Source organism: Oryx dammah, unplaced genomic scaffold, assembly GCF_014754425.2.
Source record: "Oryx dammah isolate SB20612 unplaced genomic scaffold, SCBI_Odam_1.1 HiC_scaffold_27, whole genome shotgun sequence".
Classification (NCBI taxonomy): Eukaryota; Metazoa; Chordata; class Mammalia; order Artiodactyla; family Bovidae; genus Oryx; species Oryx dammah.
Window position 1 is genome coordinate 87,676,213 of NW_024070211.1, and position 17,822 is coordinate 87,694,034.

Consider the following 17,822-nt stretch of genomic DNA (forward strand, 5'->3'; position numbering starts at 1 on the left):
TACCAATTACCTCACTTGTCTCCTGAGAAACCTGTATGCGGGTCAAGAAGCACCAGGTAGAACCAGACATGAACAATGGACTGGTTCAAAATCAGGAATGGAGTACACCAAGGCTGTATATTGTCAACCTGTGTATTTAACTTTTATGCAGAGTATATCATGCAACATGCTGGGCTGGATGAAGCACAAGCTGGAATCAAGACTGCCAGAAAGAAGTATCAACAACCTCAGATATAAAGATGATTCCACTCTAATGGCAAAAAGTGAAGAGGAGCTAAAGAGCCTCTTGATGAGAGTGAAAAAGGAGAGTGAAAAAGCTGGTTTGAAACTCAACATTAAAAAACTAAGACCATGGGATCAGGTCCCATCACTTCATGGCAAATAGAAAGGGAAAAAATGGAAGCAGTGACAGATTTTCTTGGGCTGCCAGATCACTGTGGATGGGGACTGTAGCTGTGAAATTAAAAGATGCTTGCTCCTTGGAAGGAAAGCTATGATAAACCTAGACAGTGTATTAAAAAGCAGAGACCTTGCTTCGTCGACAATGGTCAGTCTAGTCAGAGTTATGGTTTCTCTGGTAGTCATGTATAGATTTGTGAGAGTTGGAGCACAAAGAAAGCTGAAAGCGGAAGAATTGATCCTTTTGAATTGTGGTGCTGTAGAGGCTCTTGAGAATCCCTTGGGCTGCGTGGAGATCAAATGAGTCAATCCTAAAGGAAATCAAGCCTGAATATCCATTGGAAGGACTAATGCTGAAGCTCTAATACTTTGGCCCCTGATGCAAAGAGCCAACTCATTGGAAAAAACCCTGATGCTGGGAAAGATTGAAGGCAAAAGGAGACAGGGGCGGCAGGGTGTGGGCAGCAGAGGATGAGATGGTTAGATAACGTCACCAACTTGATGGACATGCATTTGAGCAAATTCTAGGAGAGAGTGGAGGACACAGGGACCTCATGTGGTGCCACCATGGGGTTGCAAAGAGTTGGACACAACTTAGGGACTGAACAGCAACAAATGTTTGGAGGGCAAGTAAGATAGTCTTAGACCGAATGACATTTTAATGTATGAAAAGGCATATATAAACAACTATCTGAAATAGTGAATAAATATGAAATAAAATATTTTATGTTGGATGGCAAGTAGTGTGCATTTTGTGGGAGGGAAGCAGGAGTCCTGATGGTAAAACTTGAAAATTGTCGCATGTGTGAGATTTACTGGGAAACTTTTTGCAAGAGCTGGGCTTTCAGAAATGATTAGGATGATGATAGATTGCAAAGGGTAGGGCAGTAAAGAAGTATTTGCTTGAACCATATCCATTGCTCCAGCACCATTTCCTGAAAAGGCTGTCTCTCCTCCACTGAAATTCTTTTGTTCATTTGTTAAAATTAGTTGGGCATATTTGTTTGGGTCTGTTTCTGGGTTCTCCTTCTGTTCCATTGATCTTTGTGTTTATCTCTTCACCAGTACCACCCTGTCATATTTACTGCAGCTATGTGGTAAGCCTTAACATCAGGAAGAATGATTTCTCTCTTTATTATTATTTTTCAGAAGATTTTAGAAAAAGCTTTTTTATTGTCTATGGAATTTGCTGAGATATTAATATGAATTGTATATTTTATATATATCTAGATGTGTATATATAAATATGAATATATCAGTTAAGAAGAATTGAAATCTTGGTTATGTGGACTCTTCCAATCCATGAACACAGTGTGTTTCTTCAAGTGATTAGGTCTTCTTTGATTTCTTTCATCAGTTTTATAATTTTCATCATACAAATCCTATATGTTCTTTATTAAATTATATGTAAATATTTTATTAGGAGCAATGGTAACTGATACTTTGAATTTTTAATTTCAGTTCTGCTTGTTCATTGTCAGTGTAAAGAAACATAATTGATTTTTGTGTGTTGATTTGTTTTCTGTGACCTTACTGGACTCACTAATTCTAGCATTTTTTGTCATTGTTTGAAGATTCCTTATAATTTTCTGAATAGATAATCATTTTATCTGCAAATAGAAACAGTTTTATATTTGCTTTTCCAATTGGTATGTCTTTAATTTTTTTTTCCTTGCCTTATTGCAATAGCTAAAGCTTTCAATACTATGTTAAATCAAAGTGGGAGGAGTCGACATCAGTGCCTTGTTTTTGATGTTTTAGGGGGAGGCATTCAGTTTTTCACCATACAGTGTGATCTTAGCTGGAAGTTTTTTGGCAGGTGCTCTTTCTCAGTTTGCGGAAGTTTCTCTCTATTCTTGTTAGACTTATCGATAGACCATATGATTTTTCTCTTTTTGTCTGCTTGTTTGGCAGAGTGCATTTATTGACTTTTGAATATCAAATTAGCCTTCATGCCTGGAATAGATCCTACTTGGTTGTGGTACATTACTTAAAATATATTTTTTGGATTTTTGTTTGCTAAAATTTTGTTGAGAACTTTTTCATCTAATTTGTTGTTGTTATTCCGTCGCTAAGTCGTGTCCAGCTCTTTGTGACCCCATGGACTGCAGCAGGTCTCTGTCCTTCACTGTCTCCTGGAGTTTGCACAGACTCATGTCCATTGAGTTGGTGGTGCTGTCCTAGTGATATATTGGGCTGTATACCCTGTTTGCCCTTTTTTGTTCTGTCTTTGACTGATTTTTGTATCAAGGTAATACGTGCTTCATAAAATTAGTTGTGAAGTAGTCCCTCTTCATCTGGTTCTGAAAGAGATTGTGTAAATTAATGCTGGTGTATTATTTTAATGCTTCATGCTTTTAAAAAGCAGAACCCCAGTTGTTCTCAGATGCATCCACATTAGATAAAATTTACATTTTCCTTATTGGAGGAATATCTTAGATTTGACTATGACTTTAACAGGGCTGTTTTAACAAATTTTAGGTCCTGTGTACTGCCTTTTTTCTTTTTGTTAAATGGTAGGGAAAAGTGGAATTGTCAGTATCAATCATTATATATAAGCATTAGGTTGGAAATAGAATTCTTATCTGAAATAATTTATCAAAAATAATTCTAATACTTGATTCTGTGATAGACTTACTGATTTGCAACTTACCTGAGTATGAGTTATGAAACTACAGAATTATCCATGGTAATTTTGGAATTATTAGGGAGACTGAATGAAATGTAGAAACAAAGCAGGGCAAGGTTTGATAACTTGTTAAAGGTCACAGTGTGTAAACTAAATTCCAAGTTCAGTTCACAGTCTTCTAAGCCAATACTTAACTGGGAAGGAACATTAGATCACCAGTGAGTCTTTGCCAAGAGAAGCAAAGAAAATGTACATATAGTATCTATGTATCTGTATACCCTCTGCTGACCTCATATACTTTTCAGCTACTCATTCCTGGGGCATACAAAATGGTACTCAAAGGTAAATTTGAGAAAACACATGGGGGATTCTGATGCACAGCATAGGTTAAGAACCATTATAATAAACCCCACACATTATGTCCATTTATTTCTTTTGAAAATCATATTAACTATTTGTAATTACTTTGTTAGAATAAACCTATGGTAGAAATTTACAGTTTAAGAAAATCTTAAATTGTGAAATGCTATTAAAAAGTAGAAAATATAGGTAACTTTTACCATCCTTTTTAGAAGTGCACCTTTAAAGTCACTAGGTGAGCGTAAGAACATAACAATACATGTAACTTGTTTTATTTCTCTAACTATGTTATTGTATTTCATGGTCAGTTATAGATATGATGGGATAAACACTGATTACTGAATCAACTTGAAGATATGGGAGGGGTTGGCAAAATTGTCAGTTTTCCCCATAAGCAGTTTTCTATCTGTGAATAATATCAAATGATAGTCTACATCTAGAAAGTCATTCTGAAATCTTAACTTATCATTAAATATTGAAAAGTACTAAAAGAAATAGAAGGTACTCGTTTATCTTTTTTCTAGACCAGAGGTGGCAAAGAAACGAAACTGGTGTTTCCTCCCCTCCTTCTATACTAATTCCAAGGCGCTTTACCTCAACGTCTTTCTCAGTACATTGCTTCTGGCAGCCACTCTTAACTGGAATTGACACCAAAGATGAAACCTGTTGTATTTGGCATTTTTGTTCTAGGCAATGTACTTTTTTGGCAGTCAGTTTTGTTTACTTTAAATGTTGTTCTGTGCCTCAGTGGAGTCTGATTAAAAATAATTAATAGTGGTTTTTAATGTGAGTTATACAAATGGTAGTTCATAGAAGACGCCCCCACCGCCAGCAAAACAAAACAAACGAAAGAGAAGTCCAGTTAGCTAAAAATTAGCATGCTGTTTCAAGAGATAGCTGACCACAGAGCCTGCAGGCCAAATCCAGCCTGTGAACTCAAGAGTGATATTTACATTTTTAAATGGTGGGGGAAAATTTTTTTTGAAAGAACATTTTGTGACGTAAAAATTACATGAAATTTAGTCTTCGATGTCCATTAGTAAAGTTTTACTGAAATGTAGCAGTGCTCATTCATTTGCTGCCCAGTGGATGCTTTTGTGCTGCATTGGCAGAATTGAGTAGTTGTGAAAGAAACCATAAGGCCAGCAAAGCCTAAGATGTTCACTGTCTGGCCCTTTCCAGAAAAAATTTGCCAGTTTGTTGTGAGATAATACGGACTTCCCTGGTGGCAATACAGGTAGTGCATGTTTGCTTTGGGGTTATTTAGTAAAGGAGGAAACAATTTGATGTTTTTTTCAACTGGTTTCCGAAAAGGAATAATTTAGAAACACTGCAGTCTCAGAACTTCTTTAGACTTAGCCCAAGGAGGTTTTTATGTGGTTTGTATCTATAAATATCACCATGTTAGAAATTAGGGCAGAAAATTAAAGAATATTTATTTAAAAGTGTCAATAATAAATCCATTATATGTTAACAAAAGAATAGATTTTTTTTAAGAATAGATTTTTATGAAAAATATTTTCTAAAAAATTAGAGAAATTTTTTACAAATTTCTTTATAATTGTTTTAGTAGATGACAACTGAATTCTTGTATCTGTTTTTCCACTCCGTTTGTTGTGATGCAAAAACTTGTGATATTTTGACATGGAGGAAATCTGGCCATTCACAGACATGTAGTTAGAAAAATGGGGAGTATTTTAATAGCTTTTTAAGATAATTGTGGATATTTTTCTTTGATAGTACACCATAATTCAAAAAGTGGTAATTTCTTTGATGGTTTTGTTTTCTTAAGTTGATGAAGTATATGTTGCAGAGAATAAAATATATTTTGTTTAGATATACAAGTCTGTGCAGTCTGGTTAACTCATGAATTATATAACCATCACCACAATGAAAATGTGGAATATTTCCATCACCTCTAAAAGTTTCCTTATACCCTTTTGTAATTAGCCCTCTCCCCTCACTCTTAACTTCTGATCTGATTTTCATACCTGTACTTCTGCCTTTTCAAAAATATTGTGTAAATGGAATCATACAGTATGTAGCCTTTCAGTCCATTTTTGTTTTTAGCATAATGTGTTTACAGTTTATCCATTTAGTTGCAGCTATCACCAGTTCATTTATTTTTATTGTATAGATGTTTATTTTTACATCTATCAGTGCTAGATATTAGGTGGTTTCTGGTGATTCTGAATAAAGCCACTCTAAAAATTACAGATTTTTGCATGGATATATGTTTTTGTTTCTTAAATATTTACTTAGGCATGAGATTGCTGTGTAGTATGGTAGATACATATTTCACTGTAAGAAGACTTTATCCTGAGTTAATGGGCCATTTTGCATTCCCACTAGCAATGTGTGGAAGTTGCAGTTGCTCTACATATTTCCCAAAACTTGAGACTGTATGTTTTTATTTTTATGTTAGTCATTCTAATGAATATTAGATCTAGTTTTAGTTTGCATTTCCCTGGTTAGTGATATTGAGTATCTTTCTATGTAGTATTTCCCAATTATATTTCTTTGATAAGGCATCTATCTGAATCTCTTGTCCATTTTTTAGAAATTAGGTAATATGTTTTCTTATTATTGAGTTGTGATAGATCTTTATATTTTCTGAATATCTATTCTTTTTTAGGTATATAATTTGCAGGTATTTTCTCCCAGTCTGAATTTTTTCCTTATCTTTCAAAGAGAAGTTTCAATTTTAATGAAGTTCAGCTTTTGAAGTCTAATTTTTTCTTTTGGGGCTCCTATTTTTTTGTATTTTAACAAATCTTTCATGTTAATAATTTAGGGTCACAAGATTTTTGTTTTTAGAAGTTGTATAATAATAGTTTAAGGTTTTATGTTAGGTAAAGTGAAGAGGAACTAAAAAGCCTCTTGATGAGAGTGAAAGAGGAGAGTGAAAAAGTTGGCTTAAAGCTCAGCATTCAGAAAATGAAGATCATGGCATCTGGTCCCATCACTTCATGGGAAATAGATGGGGAAACAGTGGAAACAGTATCAGACTTTATATTTTGGGCTCCAAAATCACTGCAGATGGTGAGTGCAGCCATGAAATTAAAAGACGCTTACTCCTTGGAAGAAAAGTTATGACCAACCTAGATAGCATATTGAAAAGCAGAAACATTACTTTGCCAACAAAGGTCCGTCTAGTCAAGGCTATAGTTTTTCCAGTGGTCATGTATGGATGTGAGAGTTGGATTGTGAAGAAGGCTGAGAGCCGAAGAATTGATGCTTTTGAACTGTGGTGTTGGAGAAGACTCTTGAGAGTCTCTTGGACTGCAAGGAGATCCAACCAGTCCATTCTGAAGGAGATCAGCCCTGGGTGTTCTTTGGAAGGGATGATGCTGAAGCTGAAACTCCAGTACTTTGGCCACCTCATGTGAAGAGTTGACTCTTTGGAAAAGACTCTGATGCTGAGAGGGATTGGGGGCAGGAGGAGAAGGGGACGACAGAGGATGAGATGGCTGGATGGCATCACCAACTCAATGGACGTGAGTTTGAGTGAACTCTGGGAGTTGGTGATGGACAGGGAGGCCTGACGTGCTGCAATTCATGGGGTCGCAAAGAGCGGGACACGACTGAGCGACTGAACTGAACTGATGACATTTTTAGAGTTAATTTTTGTATATGGCATGAGCTATGAGTTGTTATGAGTTGAGGTTCTTTGTTCTGCATATAGATGTCTAGCTGTTCAGCAGCGGTTGTTGGAAGACTTCATTGTCTCTGTCTAAGTACATTGCCTTGGCACCTTTGCTGTGTGTCAGTTGACCGGATGTGTCTGGGTCTGTTTCTGGATTCACTGTTCTGTCCCCTAGGTGCATGTCTTTTTACTAAGACTGCATTGCCTTGATTGTTGAAGTTTTAGTGTAAGACTTAAAAACAGTTAGTATGGGGAACTCCCTGGTGGTCCAGTGGTTAGGGATTAGGCTCTTTCACTGCCATGGCCCCGGTTCAATCACTGGGTGGGCAACTAAGATCCCACAAGCCGTGCGGCATGACCAGAAAGACTGCCCCAAATCAAGTAGTATGAGTTCTCTTTTGTACATCTTTTTCAGAGTTACTTCTCTTGCTTTTCTATATAAAGCAAGAGATGGTTTCTTAGAAGTTAGTACAGTGTGGAATCTGAAACTACTAATGAACTTTTTGTCCTCTGTAATGCTAGAGTCTACTTGGCTGTCTTGAACATTGAATGGATTTTTTTTTTTCTTAAACCCATGAGTGTTTTTCAAATGTCACACACAATTCACTTGGAAAATATTGGTTCTCTGAATTATATAGACCTTTTAAATGTTGGTGTATCTTATTATTCTGTATTTAAAAGTCATATTTGTTAATATTACCAATGACCTCATCAGAAAATTCTTTAAATATTGGGAAGGTGGTGGTTGATACAGTTTTTCCAAAGTTCTTATTTTTGCTTGGAAACTCATATTTTATTATTGGCAGTGCATACTGTCAGTTGTTTTTCTTGAAGTAACAGGTTTAATTTGGTTCATTTTGAGAACATTTTTGCCAGATACTCAAGTCTGATAACCATGCATGGTTGGTTTAGTTCACAACTCAGTCATGCAAGGGCTTTTTCTGGAGGCTGTCATTGTACTGCAGGGTGCAGCAGACGTGCTTTTGGTTAGTTACCACTTTGTCACACAGAACATTGAGAAGAAATCTTGACTCAAGGGTCAAAATTTAAGAAAATTAATAATGTTACTGCTTTTCATCAAGGACATTCTTAAGTAAAGCTGGCCTTTTACAGAGAAAACGTGATTTATTTGGTCACTTTCTACCATGTTTATTATACCTAAAATACAAAGATGGACCTGGAAACCTAAACCCAAAGTTATAACTGTAAGACAATAAATTATTGACATTTTAGGAAGATCTGAAATTTGGTATACTGGGAGACAGTGTAAGAACAAATACAGTTATATTAAGTTGTTGTTTTATTATCTTATAGGTGCTATACTTGGTAGATCAGAAACTCAGGAGTGTATTTTCTATAATGCTAATTGGGAAAGAGATAGAACCAATCGCACTGGTGTTGAATCCTGTTACGGTGACAAAGATAAACGGCGGCATTGTTTTGCTACATGGAAGAATATTTCTGGTTCCATTGACATAGTGAAGCAAGGTTGTTGGCTGGATGATATCAACTGCTATGACAGGTAAGAAGGCCTTTTGTTTATGATAGTGTTGAGTAATTTTCACTTCTCCCTCTTTTTTAAAAGGGGTAGAATCAATGCATGGATTTTCACTTAAATGCTTCTTTTTAAAGATGAGCGTATAAAAATCATTATAACATGTTAATGACAAAATACATATTTTAAAGTAATAAAACAGATACAGCATATTTATGTTTTATCTTCTGTTACTTCGAATTATCTACCAAGTAGTGAAAAGTTTAGATAAGAAGCATTTATTTCCCTATGTTGTAGGATTATGTTTTTTTTTTAAACAGCAATTTTAATGAAAAGGGATTTTTAAAATTGCTTTAAAAGAGAGTATATCTGTTGAAAATCTATCCTGAAAGAGAATAAAGCTTAATCATAGTATTAAATTTCCTTTTAGTTTCCCTCTTTATGTATCTGGAAGAAATTGATCTCACTACTTTTTCCCCTTTTTTCCTTGCAGAGTAGGCCTTTGTTCTTTATCCCAAGGGACATTTTAACTTGACATTCAGAATTACATCAGAACTAACACAGTCCTCATAGAAAGCTACATTTTATTTAAAAGATTTTGCTTAAATTGTTTTATTCTTAAATACAGGGGATACAGGGAATATGTTATTGACTGCCTGTGATCTTTCTGTGAAGTGTCCCTAGATGTTGAGCCAATCACTTAAACTGCCTGGGACACAAGATTTTCACTGTGGGTGGGTGCTGATGACTGCAGAAGCTGAAAAATCCTAGATAACCAGATTTTTTGGAGCCAAATAACTAATACACTCCTGGAATCTAGCTATGTCCTGATCTACTTGCACAGACTTTAACTGATCACTGTAAATCTGTGGTTGATTGGCCATATGTGATTAATAGTAAAATGTGTTGAATAAACTTATGAAATTAGTTCCACTTTTGGTGAGAAAATAGTCATTTAGGTACATAGTAGCTAAGGTATATTTCTGCATCTGTGAATTTTCTAAGGATTACTGCTCTGTAATTACACATTTTAGCTGTATTTCTGATTATTAGCTTCTTTATCAACAGAGGTGATCATGAAGTGATATTTGCTCTTATGAAAGGATAAGTAGGGCCACTGGGGAAACAGTATGGAGGTTCCTCAGAAAATTAAAAATAACAAAGATAGAGCAGTTCCACTTTTGAGTATATGTCCAAAGGAAACAGAAACCCAAACTTGAAAAGATAAATGCACCACCACGTTCATTTTCACATTACTTACAATAGCCAAGATGTGGAAGCAACCAAAGTGTCTGTCAGTGAATAAATGGATCAAGGAAGTATGCTTTGTATATACAATGGAATCTTTTTCATCTGTGAAAAAGAATACCTTGCCATTCATGATAGTACTGATGGACCTTGAGGGCATTATCCTAAGTGAAATGTCAGACAGAGAGAAACAAATACCATATGATCTCACTTGTATATTAATCTTGGAAAAAAAAAAAACAACCAATAACAATAACCCATATATATAGAGAGAGAACTGTCTGTGGTTGTTGGAGGCCGAGGGTGAGAAGTGGGCAAAATGGGTGAAGGAAATCACAGGGGTATGAATTATCAGTTATAAAACAAATAAGTCTTAGGGATATAATGGAGAATGTGGTATAATGGTGACTATAGTTAATAATACCATATTGTGCATTTGAAAGTTGCTACAAGAAGAAATCTTAAAAGTTTGTTCACAAGGAAAAAAAATTGTAACTGTGTGGTGATGGGATGTTAACTAGATTATTATGATGATCGTTCCACAATATTCTCTAATTTTCAATCATTAGGTTGTATGCCTGAAACTAATGGTATATGTCAATTATATTTCAATTTTTAAAAAAAGCCAAGGAGAAAGAAGTTGGGGAAAAATGAAGTTTGGGGATGATCTCTATTCAAAGTTTGTTGTTCAGTCGCTCAGTCATGTCCAACTCCTTGAAGCCCCATGTACTGCAGCACGCCAGGCATCCCTGTCCTTCACAATCTCCTGGAGTTTGCTCAAACTCATGTCCATTGAGTCAGTGGTGCCATTCTAACCATCTTCCCCTTTCATCCCCTTCTCCTCCTGCCCTCAATCTTTCCCAGCATCAGCGTCTTTTCCAGTGAGTTGGCTCTCTGCATCAGGTGGCCAAAATACTGGAGCTTCAGCTTCAGCATTACTGCTTCCAGTGAATATTCAGGACTGATTTCCTTTAGGATTGACTGTTTTGATCTCCTTGAAGTCCAAGGGACTCTCAACAGTCTTCTCCAGCACCACAGTTTGAAACATCAGTTCTTCTGTGCTCAGCTGTCTTTATGGTCCAGTTATCAACATCCATACATGATTATTGGAAAAACCATAGCTTTGACTAGACAGACCTTTGTAACAAAGTGATATCTCTGCTTTTTAATATGCTGTCTAGGTTGGTCATAGCTTTTCTTCCAGGTAGCAAGTGTCTTTTAATTTCATGGCTGTAGTCATCTGCAGTGATTTTGGAGCCCAAGAAAATAAAGTCTGTTACTGTTTCCATTGTTTCCCTGTCTGTTTGCCATGAAGTGATGGGACCAAATGCCATGATCTTAGTTTTCTGTATGTTAAGTTTAGGCTAGCCTTTTCACTCTCCTCTTTCATCTTCACCCGGAGACTCTTTACCTTTAGTTCCTCTTTGTTTTCTTCCATAATTGTGGTGTCATTTCCATGTCTGAGGTTGTTGTTATTTCTCCTGGCAGTCTTGATACTAGCTTGTGCTTCATTCAGCCTGGCATTTTACATGATGTACTCTGAATGTAAGTTAAATAAGCAGGGTGACAGTATACAGCCTTGACGTACTCATTTCCCAATTGGGGACCAGTCTGTTGTTCCATGTCCAGTTCTAACTGTTGCTTCCTGACTTTCATACAGATTTCTCAGGAGGCAGGTCAGGTGGTCTGGTATTCCCATCTTTTTACGGATTTTCCACAGTTTGTTGTGATTCACACAGTCAAAGGCTTTGGCGTAGTCAATAAAGCAGAAGGAGATGTTTTTCTGGAACTCTCTTGCTTTTTCAATGATCCAGCGGATGTTGGCAATTTGATCTCTGGTTCCTCTGCCTTTTCTAAATCCACCTTGAACATCTGGAAGTTCTTGGTTCACGTACTGTTGAAGCCTGGCTTGGAGAAATGTAAGCATTACTTTGCTAGCATGTGAGATGAGTGCAATTTTGTGGTAGTTTGAACATCTTTGGCATTGCCCTTCTTAGGGATTGGAATGCACACTGACCTTTTCCAGTCCTTTGGCCACTACTGAGTTTTCCAGATTTGCTGGCATATTGATTGCAGCACTTGCACAGCATCATCCTTTAGGATTTGGAACATTCAACTTGTATTCCATCACCTCCACTAGCTTTGTTCATAGTGATGCTTCCTAAGGATATCTGGCTCTAGATGAGTGATCACACCATGGTAGTTATTTGGGTCATTAAGATCCTTTTTGTATAGTTCTTCTGTCTATTTTTGCCACCTCTTAATACCTTCTGCTTCTGTTAGCTCCATACCATATCTGTCCTTTTTTGTGCCCATTTTTGCATGAAATATTCCCTTGGTACTCTGAATTTTCTTAAAGAGATCTCTTCTTTCCCATTCTATTGTTTTCCTCTATTTCTTTGCATTGTTCACTGAGGAAGCCTTTCTTATCTCCTTGCTATTCTTTGGAACTCTGCCTTCAGATGGTTGTATCTTTGCTTTTCTGCTTTGTCTTTTGCTTCTCTTCTTTAGTCAGCCATTTGTAAGGCCTCCTCAGACAACCATTTTGCCTTTTTGCATTTCTTTTTCTTTGGGATGGTTTTGATTACCACCTCCTGTACAATGTTACTAACCTCCATCCATAGTTCTTCAGGCACTCTGTCTACCATATCAAATCTCTTGAATCTGTTTGTCACTTCCACTGTATAATCATAAGGGATTTGATTTAGGTCAGCTTGAATGGTCTAGGGGTTCCCCCTATTTTCTTCAATTTAAGCCTTAATTTTGCAATAAGGAGTTCATGAACTGAGCCACAGTCAGCTCCCAGGCTTGTTTTTGGTGCCTGTATAGAGCTTCTCCATTCTCAACTGCAAAGAGTATAATCAGTCTGATTTCGGTATTGACCATCTGGTGATGTCCCTGTGTAGAGTCATCTGTTGTGTTGTTGGAAGAGGGTGTTTGCTGTGACCAGTGTCTCCTCTTCTCAAAACTCTGTTAGCTTTTGCCCTGCTTCATTTTGTACTCCAAGGCCAAACTTGCCTGTTACTCCAGTATCTCTTGACTTCCTGCTTTTGCATTCCAGGCCTCTGTGATGAAAAGGACATCTTTTTTTTTGGTGTTAGTTCTAGAAGGTCTTGTAGGTCTTCATAGAACCATTCAACTTAAGCTTATTCAAGACATCTTTTATTAATTAGTTGAGCTCAAGGATCTCTGTTCTTTTTATTGTAAAAAGCTACTGGCTTCTCACCTAAAACCAGTATTGCTTGAGATTAAACTTGGCTAGATAATGGTGAGTTGGTCAGTGCAAATGCCTGCTCTTACAGTGATAATTACTATACCAGCTTTGTTTCTAAGGGTTAAGTGCTAATGTAAATATATGTGAATTTTTGTTTTTATGTTCTGAATTTGATTAAAAGGAAATATTAAGAGTAGTCAGATAAATAAGAGTAAGAAAAAGAAGATTCAAGAAATGTCAAAGTATGGAGGAAGAGACAGGGAAAACGAAGAATGACATTAAATGGTGAAAAGTAATTTTCCTTGCATTAACTAGGCTAGTATTTAATTATATTAACCTATAATTTGAGGCATATTTCTGAATATTAAAATTTGAATTTATATATTTCTCTTTATAAATTGTTAAAAATTTAGCTTTCATTTGCCCTTTACTTTCTACTAGATAGATATTGGTATAAATTTTATTTTAAAGTTTGATTTTGGTAAAATTGCCTTCTCCCTGAAATTTCTTGGGCTTTTCACTTTAGAGTTAAATTCAACCTTATTTTCAACAACCATTGTAAAAGTTTACAGTTTATTTGTAATATATGTCTTTAAATATACCTGATGTTATTAGCAGTTTAAATATCTGCTTTTAAAAATTAGGTGTAACTATTTTTTACTGGTTGATTAGGATTTGATCTAGAGGCTAAGTCTCTGTGTTTTCAGTAACTCAGTTCCTATATAGAAGGCTGCCTTCCTTCTACTCTTTAAATCAACCTAACTCTAGTCAGTTTTTGAGTTACTCGGGCCTCTATTTTTGTCGTTACAAATTGCTCTTTACTTGTTTATATTTAGCCCTGTTCATTGTGTTCAGGGAATTTAATTCTGCTGCAAAAATGGCTTAATTCCCAAGCCTGATTTAAGTCTCTGATGTTGAAATGTGTTCTGCCATGAGATACGAGCAAGGATTACTTTGTGCCTGTGTATTTATATGTATGAGAAGTGAAAGTGAAAGTGTTAGCTGCTCAGTCATTTCTGACTGTCTGAGGCTCCATGGACTGTAGCCTGCCAGGCTCCTCTGTCCATGTATTTCTTCAGGCAAGAATACTGGCATGGGTAGCCATTCCTTTCTCTAGGGGATCTTCCCGACCCAAGGATCTAACCCTGGTCTCCTGCATTGCAAGTAGACTCTTTACTGTCTGAGCCACCAAGGAAGCTCATTTATCTGTATACATATATGTGTGTGTGTGTGTGTGTGTGTATTTATGTGTGTACACACAAATACAGCTTTTTATATATAGTGTTCAGTTTTTGTATTCATAAAGTGGAAAGGCTCTATTTCCTGTGAGGATAAAGCACTCTTAGACCAAATTTCTTCATTGACTTTGTGTTCCTCTTCAAACTTTTCTAATAATTAAAGAAAAAAATAAAAAGGTGGTTGCCTTAGATTGATCATTAAAATCCAAAGTAAAGAAGTCGTTTCATAGAGCCAATGTGATTGTTATAAAATCAGCTGTTGGATTTTTTTCTGATGATATTTCATAATTGATTTCAAGGAACATTTTTGACTTTTAAGAGTTGATCACTGAATATTAATAAAAATCTCAAAGTTGACTATAAATGACTTATTATTTTATCTCTGAGAAGAACTTTAGTAAAACACCTATTGTAGATTCAGGGTAATAATGTTGGTTTTAATTATTTCTTCCTTTTTTATTTATAGGACTGATTGTATTGAAAAGAAAGATAGCCCTGAAGTATATTTTTGTTGCTGTGAGGGCAATATGTGTAACGAAAGGTTTTCTTATTTTCCGGAGATGGAGGTCACACAGCGTAAGTTCACAGGGAAAACACATAAGTCTGTTCAACTAGTAGACTGAAAACAAAGCATGTTTTTGTTAGAATAATTTGCTCCCACCTTCTCCTCCTCTGTTTTTCTCCTACAATTTGGCGCTATAATAAATATGGTGGTATTTTATTGACCAAATCTGAATGATTTTCTTCCTCCTCTTTTCCACAGCTACTTCGAATCCAGTAACACCTAAGCCTCCCTATTACAACATCTTGCTCTACTCTTTGGTGCCACTTATGTTAATCGCAGGGATTGTCATTTGTGCATTTTGGGTGTACAGGCATCATAAGATGGCTTACCCTCCTGTGCTCGTTCCAACTCAAGTAAGTTATTGTCTAATACTTCGTGCTGTTTTTGATTGTATATTTTAAAGAAATATTCCTATGGAGAAACCACAGTAGGTAGTTACAAATCATTTTCCTTTAGAGTTAATTTTTGAATGTTTATTATCATGGGAACTATAACTACTTTTGCAAATGTATTAATTTGCTATATCCTAAACTTAGGCGTACAGGAGACCTGGGTTCGATCTCTGGGTCGGGAAGATCCCCTGGAGAAGGAAGTGGCAACCCACTCCAGTATCTTTGCCTGGAAAATCTCATGGACAGAGGAGCCTGGTGGGCTGCAGTCCATGGGGTCACAAAGAGTAGGACACAACTGAGCGATTAACACTAACACTTGAACTTAGGCGTTGAGATAGAGTAGAATGAACAGTATTTCCATTCCTGTTCTTCTTTGGAGAGTTCTACTGTGATTATAGTACTTATAAATGTGGAATACACTCTGCTGTGTTTCTTGAGAAGTAATTGATGATGGAGAAGTGATATCGAAACTTTTTCTTTCCCTTCTATTTTCTCCTCCATTTCTAAGTTTTTGTGCCTTTTTCAAGACTTGCCAAAACATTCTTTTAATCGTGGAGGAGAATTCAGTAAGTAACCAGGAATGTGGAATAAAGAGGTTTCCACACAGGCATGACGGAGAAGGCACTGGCAACCCACTCCAGTACTCTTGCCTGGAAAATCCCATGGACGGAGGAGCCTGGTGGGCTGCAGTCCATGGGGTCGCTAAGAGTCAGACATGACTGAGCGACTTCACTTTTACTTTTCACTTTCATGCATTGGAGAAGGAAATGGCAACCCACTCTAGGGTTCTTGCCTGGAGAATCCCAGGGACGGGGAAGCCTGGTGGGCTGCCATCTGTGGGGTCGCACAGAGTCGGACACGACTGACGCGACTTAGCAGCAGCAGCACCACACAGGCATGAAGAGGATGCACCTGGAAAATGTCGTTCTAGGGAGGAGGAGCCAAAGGGCAGCATTTCTCATCATGTGTTGCAGTTCCAAGTATATATATTTTATTTGCAGCATATCAAGTGTGTAACTGAAGTCTGAAAACTTTTTTAACGCCCTTGATTCTTTTTCCCTCTACACCGAATATCTGAAAATATAGGTGTTGTGGGTAGTCAGAATAAATTCTGAAGTTTTTCTTCATTCTCTGTTACGAAGACAGTGGCAGCTGATTCAGTGCTTTATAAGGATTTTTAATATAACTAGTTAATATTTTACAGGCAGAGAGGAAAGTGGTAACTTTTGGTTTGTTTACTTGAGATGTCTTTAAACTCTAATTTGTGTTTCTTTGACTTTTAAGATGACATTACCTCCACCTTCTGGACCTTTTGGTTTAACTTTGTTTCTCTAATACCAGTAGGATTAACAGTTAAAACTTGGTAGAAGAAGATAGTTAAGTCCTATAATTTAATGACCAAAACAACTTCTTCCCTTTAAGCTTTATTTACATATCATATTCCTTTCTTGGTGCTTGAACCAATCTGTTAGCATTAGATCATTGATCCTTGTAATCTTGGTAAAATATATATATGGAGAAATAAGCCTGAAGGTAACATTCCTTATTTAGTAAATTAGGTAAACACAGTATGTTTTATATAGCTGAAATATTTTAATTTTTTAACATTAGTAGATAAATTGTGGGTTTGTTAAAAATCATCTTTTAAAAATACTTTAAAATTTAAAAAATATAATGCCTAATAAATATATGTAGTTTACCTCAAATGTCCATAGAATATACTTTACCTTCTTATTGGTGATAACTATTTTTTATTTAATATCTACATTTGAAAGAAAGAATGTTTCATACTGTAATAGTGTCTGAATTTACCTTGGATTTGTGATATAATATTGTTAAGTTTCATCATAAAACTTTAAAAATAATGTAATCCTATATATAACAATGATTTACATAAATTCTAGCTTAAATTTTTGGTTGGGTATTTTTACAAGTCTGGATATCTTATATTTGAGGCCACTTTATTTAGAAATGCTGGGTTTGGACTTATAAAAAGGAAAGATGAATCTTTATTCATAAATGACAACTAGGAATGTTCAATGAGTATCCATCTCTGTGGATTTTAGGTATTTTTTGCAGTTGTTAATATTTTTGTACCCATTTACTTAGTGCTTGTGTTGTTCTGTACATACATACAGTTTGTATGAATTGTATGAATTACTGAAAAGGAATAAACTTAAAAAGGTCTTGAGATGGAATGACTGGGATGGTCAGACTTCATGGTGGAAAATACAAGACATGCCCGACTTTATGCTCTCCTTCTGTCATGAACTGTGTTGTTCAGAAGGAGCATTGTCATCAGCGTGGAACTTCATCTATGTCTTGCTCACTGTCTCAAACAATATAGTGTCATGCTTTCTCATTTTTGGTGAGGTTTATGCAGACTACTTCTGCAAGACTACTTAGTGGCCCTCTTGTCACAAAATGCTCAGTTTTATTTCTCCTTCAAAAAATGATTGATAGTTGTTCCTTTAATAGTATACTAGATTACTGGTAAGTTACATAGATGTGTGTTAATATATACATTATATAAAAATATAAAAAATACGTAAAACTTCCCCTTGATTTCCAGTTGTAACCAGTATGTAAGGATCATCTCTGGAATTTGTTCAGAAAAACAAAACAATACCCTGGAC

At 36.0% G+C, this 17,822-nt stretch overlaps 1 protein-coding gene across 1 annotated transcript in view; it reads left to right on the forward strand.

The window, feature by feature from the left end:
• Positions 1-17,822, forward strand: part of ACVR2A (activin A receptor type 2A) — a 93,865-nt gene that overhangs the window by 47,720 nt on the left and 28,323 nt on the right. The window contains exons 2-4 of the mRNA XM_040229002.1: positions 8,349-8,556; positions 14,696-14,805; positions 14,993-15,147. Coding sequence (XP_040084936.1) covers positions 8,349-8,556; positions 14,696-14,805; positions 14,993-15,147 — 473 coding nt within the window. The remainder of the gene's footprint in view (positions 1-8,348; positions 8,557-14,695; positions 14,806-14,992; positions 15,148-17,822) is intronic.